At 32.9% G+C, this 7,335-nt stretch overlaps 1 protein-coding gene across 1 annotated transcript in view; it reads left to right on the plus strand.

The window, feature by feature from the left end:
- The window catches only part of LOC127845780 (triple QxxK/R motif-containing protein-like), a 7,436-nt gene extending 412 nt beyond the window's left edge, over positions 1-7,024 (plus strand). Inside the window, exons 2-4 of the mRNA XM_052376919.1 lie at positions 1,480-1,562; positions 3,807-3,892; positions 5,017-7,024. Coding sequence (XP_052232879.1) covers positions 1,499-1,562; positions 3,807-3,892; positions 5,017-5,109 — 243 coding nt within the window. The 5' untranslated portion in view covers positions 1,480-1,498 and the 3' untranslated portion in view covers positions 5,110-7,024. The remainder of the gene's footprint in view (positions 1-1,479; positions 1,563-3,806; positions 3,893-5,016) is intronic.
- The last annotated feature ends 311 nt before the right edge of the window (positions 7,025-7,335 follow it).

Raw genomic sequence — 7,335 nt, forward strand, 5'->3', positions numbered from 1 at the left:
GTAAAAGTCTATCGCTTATGCTTTACACTTGGGGACTTTTCTAACGCATCACTTTTCAAACTTGAAAAGCTCAGATATGAGTAAAGATATTGATTTAAAATTTTACATTCAATCATTTGACTACATTTTTTGCAAGCTCACGATAAAATCCTTCATCCGTAACAATTGGGCGCCTTAGCTGGTTGGGTAGGTGTGGTTCCATATTTTTGCACATGGAAATGTTAAAACGCGATTTAATTATAGTTTTATTTCAATTTTATTATTTAAGGTGTGTTCTTATACAAGGAAAACTTAAAATAAATTTACAAAACAATGTAGCTCGTATGAATATTTAGGAGCGCAATCACGCACTTTGCACTTTACAGGCTACCTTTCGGACTTGCTAAAGTGTCCGATCGTCACGGATGAATGACTGTAAAGTTAGCTTGCACATATTGTAGTCAAATGATCACATGTACAATTTTAAATAAAAAATATTTACTCAATACTGAGATATGTAAGTTTTAAAAGTGTTGCGTTAGAAAAATCAAGTGTAGTAAAAGGCGAGATACATGTTATTCCAATTTAATTTCAATTTCATAATTCTATGTAAGTGTTTACACAAGAAAAACATAACATTAATTAAAGAATAACAATATGGCTTGTATGAATATTCGAGCGAAATGGCCCAGTTATTTAGATGTGTACGTTTATGCGTTTTACTTTTCACATTGTTATTATTTAATGTTGTACGAGTTTGCGAATTTGACTTTTGAAGTGACGTTTTTAATTTGTTAAGTTTTATATTTTGATGTTTTTCAATTTCAATAAAATCTTCAGGAATTATCAGATATGTGTTGAATTATTCTTGATCCAAATTTCAACACCAGCAGTTCAAAAATAAGAGAGCTATATTGATATGATTAAGTGATGCGTTAGAAAAGTCTCCAAGTGTATATAAGCAATCCTCGTAGCATAAAAAAGATAAGGACAACAACAGAACTCTAAATTATTCAAGCGTTTTGCATTGCAACACTTTATAATTTTGAGGTTTTTAAATTGTCAAAACATCCATATAGTGCATATTTGAGAGCATGGTAAATCTTACGTATTACTGTTTCCTCACAAATATCATAACTGCATCGAAACATGTGCGAATCTGAAACAGTTTTTTTTTATTTTGTCAATTTACCAAAACGTGAAAAGACCCCTTTAACTGGTTCTTACCATCCTTTGTCTAAATAATTGTTTGAAGTAATTAGGTCAAGGACCTTAGGAAATTTATGAGTTGTTGGTTCATTTTAGTACAAATAGTACAAAGCTGATTGGCAGAAAAAGGTGATAATAATAATTTCAAAATCAAAATAAAAGCAGTAAAGAAACTTAAGCAATCAGATTTTTTTAGACTAGAACTGACTAGAGCTGTTTGATGAAGATGTTCATTTGCTGGGATTTTTTCTCTTGAAACCCATCATATCCATCTGTTATTTCTGTTTGAAGATCCCCAGGTATTGCAACCATGGGTAGAAAAGATGCAAATAACACGCACTCAGCACCTGTGGATACATATAGGAAACAAATAGGTGAGCAGGACTCCAGATCAGGCCTAACAATGAAGGGTACCATACATGTAACTCTTGAGCTCATTGATAAAAGGGATTGCCCCCCCCCCACACACACACCCAACCCAACTGTCAGCATTGCAGGATAATGAAGAGTAGTAAAGTGTTTTTAAAAGCTTTAAATAAAGGGTAGTGAATAACCATGACCGTAAGATTGAAGACACATAAATATTTAAAGTAGTATCAGTGTTTAATATTATACAGAAAGATTTCTGAAAAATAGTTTGTATAGTTGTTTTTTCAACACTTACCAGAATCCCCATATTATGTACTGAATATGTTCATGAGAAAATTAGTACCCCCTTAAAGTTAAAACTATTTATTTTAGCTTGATCGCATTGAAAAACCTAAGGCTTATTTGAAACGCTCTTGAGTCAATTTCCTGGGACTAGAACCTGTACTTGATGTCATTTGGGGAGATCTAAAGAACGCTTCCACTGTATGGACTGAACCCATGACCTCCCGATCGCTAGGCAGACACCATATTCACCATGGCTAAGTACCCCTTAGGCCCACCTACACTATCTTGAAGGTGCATGCAAAATTATAATGATTATTAACACATATGACCCATTTAGCGTCTGTTGAGAATTAAAAGTGTCACAAGCAGAAAACTCCTCTGACATTAACCATATATGAAATTAAAACAGTTGTGTGCTGTCATACTCACTGTCAGAAATGTAACAAGTTTACAGATAACTAGCATGCTTGCCTGATAGATTTACTAGATGTCTGAACAGATTTCAACCCAATGTAACAGTGTGTCTGACAAGCTCTGTTTGAATTTTGGTGGAGTCTTCAACAAGTGAATGATATGGATATATATATTAAAAAATTCCATTTGTTGCCTTTAAGCTTACACAATGCCCTTTTACAATTTTTGTTGAAATATAGACTTTCAAAAGTTTGCAGGTTATTGTGTTGACTTATTTTTATGCCCCCCAGCAGGGTGGCATATAGCATTTGAAATGTCTGTCCGTCCGTCCATCCATCAGTCGTCCGAAAACTTTAACATTGGCCATAACTTATGCAATATTGAAGTAGCAACTTGATATTTGGCATGTATGTGTATCTCATGGAGCTGCACATTTTGAGTGGTGAAAGGCCAAGGTCATCCTTCAATGTCAAAAGTCAAAAAATACAATCAAAGGGAAGTAATAAACTTTAAAAGGGAGATAATTTCTAAACCTGCTAAATGATATATTGAAATTTTATGTCAAAGGTGCGCAGTAGGGGGCATTGTGTTTCTGACAAACACATCTCTTCTTTAATATACTTTTATTGCAGTTTTGAACTGTAACATTAATGATTTTTAAGTAGCTGGTGTACTTTTAATAATTTTTCCATTTTTGAAGAACATCTCTTGTTTAATATACTGTTATTGCAGTTTCAAACTGTAATATTAATGCTTTTTAAGTAGCTGGTGTACTTTTAATATTTTTTCCATTTTTGAAGAACATCTCTTTTTTAATATACTGTTATTGCAGTTTTAAACTGTAACATTAATGATTTTTAAGTAGCTGGTGTACTTTTAATAATTTTTCCATTTTTGAAGAACATCTCTTGTTTAATATACTGTTATTGCAGTTTCAAACTGTAACATTAATGATTTTTAAGTAGCTGGTGTACTTTTAATAATTTTTACATTTTTTAAGAACATCTCTTGTTTAATATACTTTTATTGCAGTTTCAAACTGTAACATTATTGATTTTTAAGTAGCTGGTGTACTTTTAATATTGTTTTCCATTTTTGAAGAACATCTCTTGTTTAATATACTTTTATTGCAGTTTCAAACTGTAACATTAATGATTTTAAGTAGCTGGTGTACTTTTAATAATTTTCCATTTTTGAAGAACATCTCTTGTTTAATATACTTTTATTGCAGTTTCAAACTGTAACATTAATGATTTTAAGTAGCTGGTGTACTTTTAATATTTTTTCCATTTTTGTAGAACATCTCTTGTTTAATATACATTTATTGCAGTTTCAAACTGTAACATTAATGATTTTCATGTAGCTGGTGTACTTTTAATATTTTTTCTATTTTTGAAGAACATCTCTTGTTTAATATACTTTTATTGCAGTTTCAAACTGTAACATTAATGATTTTCAAGTAGCTGGTGTACTTTTAATATTTTTTCCATTTTTGAAGAACTATACAGTAACAAGTTTCTCTTAATATGTTAATGTTCATTATATTTCAGGAAAACATGATTATAATAAGGAGAAGAGAAAACTTAAAGCTGCAAAAGCTGCTGCTGATCTTAAGAAATCCTCATCACCTGTTAAGGTATCGATATTTTAATAAATAATTATTGATAATTACAGGTGTATGCTTAATTATTGTTATTCTTCTTGTTGTTGTTTCAATCTGTGCGTATCTAAATGAGAATATTTATCAGTAAACATGTGTCATTGTGAGCTTTGATAGGCAAGATTTGCATGCATCTGATGAAGAACCAATATGGAGGTAAAGTTATAGTTCCATGTCTAACAAGAACTAGTAATCCTGGTTGCATTAATCCAACTCCCATCTACATGTATTGACCCTCCGGGTTTCAGCTGAAAGAGCATTGTTATACAATTAGCAGATTTAATATTAAAATACAACTACTTATACACATAAATTGTAAAAGAATCATATTCATACAGCTGGCAACATAGAAAAAAAATTCACTGTTATATAATGTATTATGTTATATTGTAATAATATCATAAACATCATGCAATGATGTTCCAGACGAACAACCAATGCAGTTTGTGTGTTTGAAGTGCTGGTATCCAGTGGGAATATAACTATTTCCCTACCACATTCACTTCTAAAAAAGCATTCCTTACCATTTATTCACAATTAGAACTTTGTTAAATAAAAAAGCAGGTTTTAGTAATATATGTCCATAAGATGGTAATTATTTTGAGGCATCATGTACTCCATGTCTTTTAAGTATAATCCCAGATTAGCCTGTGCAGTTTCACAGGCTATTAAGGGATGCCACTTGCCGCCTAAACTAAATTTTTGATAGGAGAGTCTTATTTAACCAAAAATTCCATAAAAGTGGCAAGTGTCATCGCTGATTAGCGTGTGCAGACTACAGAATCATTTCTGCTATGACTCTTCACGTTCATGTACATGCCTTTAACTCTTACAGTGCTGGAACCGAATTATGAAGGCCTTTGCAAACAGTTTGGATCCAGTTGAGACGCCACAGAACGTGGCGTCTCATCAGGATCCAAACTATTTGCTATTCTGATAGTATTCTTTGAAAAAAATCGAAGAAACTGCTAATTTTATAAATTCAGCAGACGACATTTTAACAGAAGATAAATTTCCCAGCATACAAAGGGTTAACCCAGTTTTTCCAGAACGGGCCCCAATTGGTCAATGTAAGGTTTTGTTCACTTCTTTATTTCCAGGACACAGTGATGGTTCTTATCACAGGTCTACTGTTAATAGGTGGTTTATATGTGGGACTGTATTGGTATTTAAACAAAGAGCTGCCAAGATGAGAGAATGAAGATGCCTAAGTGTTCTAGCTTACATATCATTTAATTGTGCGCAATTTTTTGATGTTGGCTCAGGTACTACCTGAAAGTAACCTGATTATTCTTATGTATACAATATACCCAGGGAAAGATCAATTTAAATGCACCTGGCCACTTTTAATTATATTTTCCATACCCCAGATACTTAGTATTACACCTGGGGTACTTAATGGTACTACCTGAGCTGTCAATGACCTTTAAGCCTTATTTGACGACTATGCATTTGCCTATGATGAGGTTATACCAGTATTAATACTTGTTGTTAGTGAAAATTAATAAACTTTGAGATTCAAACATTTTGTTCCATTTTATGATAGGCAATGAAGATCAAGTGGCTGAGTATTTACTCAATAAATGGTGTCAATATGTTGCATCTTTTTATATACTAAGTGTTACACATAAAGGTGAATACATGTTTTAATTTAAACAATCTTTGAATATTGTGATGATTAGTTGTTAATCTCTGAACATATATTCGATAAGTTTTGTTACTTTTATGTTTTATGTATGTTAAACAATAATACCATTCTGTATTTTTGTTTTGTTATGGGTTTGTTAACATCGTTGTTGTTAATAATTAAATTCACACATTGTATACTTGCCTTTTATTTATTTGAATATTATTTACTTATTGTATGTGTAACCCAAAGAATTTTCATCTTTATGTTATATTTATATGTCTTAAATGCTTGTGACATACATTTTAATTAATACATGTGTCTCAATCATAAGATTTAAATTTCAGTTTGTTTTTGTTTTTTTAGCTCATCTATTTTTTGAAAAAAAATATGAGCTATTGTCATCACCTTGGCGTCGGCGTCCGCGTTGGCGTCGGCGTCTGGTTAAGTTTTGCGTTTAGGTCCACTTTTCTCAGAAAGTATCAATGCTATTGCATTCAAACTTGGTACACTTACTTACTATCATGAGGGGACTGGGCAGGCAAAGTTAGATAACTCTGGCGTATATTTTGACAGAATTATGTGCCCTTTTTATACTTTGAAAATTTTGGTTAAGTTTTGTGTTTAGGTCCATTTTATTCCTTAAGTATCAAAGCTATTGCTTTCATACTTGCAACACTTACTTACTATCATAAGGGGACTGTGCAGGCAAAGTTATGTAACTCTGACTGGCATTTTGACAGAATTATGTGCCCTTTTTATACTTAGAAAATTGAAAATTTGGTAAAGTTTTGTGTTTAGGTCCACTTTATTCCTACAGTATCAAAGCTATTGCATATACTTTCAACACTTATTAACTATCATAAGGGGACTGTGCAGGCAAAGTTATGTAACTCTGACTGGCATTTGGACGGAATTATGGGCCCTTTATACTTAGAAAATTGAAAATTTGGTTAAGTTTTGTATTTTGGTCCACTTTACCCCAAAAGTATCATAAATATTGATTTCATACTTGGATCACTCGCAAACTATCATAAGGGTACAGTAAAAGGACAAGTTGCATAACTCTGGTTGTCATTTTTACGGAATTATGGCCCTTTTTTGACTTAGTAACTTTGAATATATGGTTAAATTTTGTGTTTCGACCCACTTTACTTCTAAAGTATCAAGGCTATTGCTTTCAAACTTCAAATACTTTCATGCTATCATGAGGTTACTGTACCTGGCAAGCTGAATTTTACCTTGACCTTTGAATGACCTTGACTCTCGAGGTCAAATTATTAAATTTTGCTAAAATTGCCATAACTTCTTTATTTATGATTAGATTTGATAAATACTTTGACAAAACTACTCTTACCTGACATACCACAATAGACTCCACCCAAACCATCCCGAGTGCCCTCCCTCCCCCCCGAATCCCCCCCCCTTAAATCTTTTTTTTTAAGATCATCTCACAAATGACCACCATACCCTCGCACTATACCCCCCCCCCCCCAAGGGGGCCACCCCACCCCCATTTTTTTTTTGAAACGGTTAAAAAACACAAATATTTATTTTTATTATTTATTTTTGAAATACCGTCCAACCATCGCACCCAAGAATCCCCCCCCCCCCACCCCTTTTTTTTTTTTTTGCATTTTTTTCGCATTTTTGGAAGATAATGTAAAAAATGTCCACACCCCCACACTATACACCCCTCTTCACTCCACCCCTCCCTCCTTTGTGATTGAAATTGAGAGTCTCTTCACCTTTAAAAAGAAAATAGATGAGCGGTCTGCACCCGAAAGGCGGT

The sequence above is a fragment of the Dreissena polymorpha genome, chromosome 9 (genome assembly GCF_020536995.1).
Source record: "Dreissena polymorpha isolate Duluth1 chromosome 9, UMN_Dpol_1.0, whole genome shotgun sequence".
NCBI classification, from domain to species: domain Eukaryota; kingdom Metazoa; phylum Mollusca; class Bivalvia; order Myida; family Dreissenidae; genus Dreissena; species Dreissena polymorpha.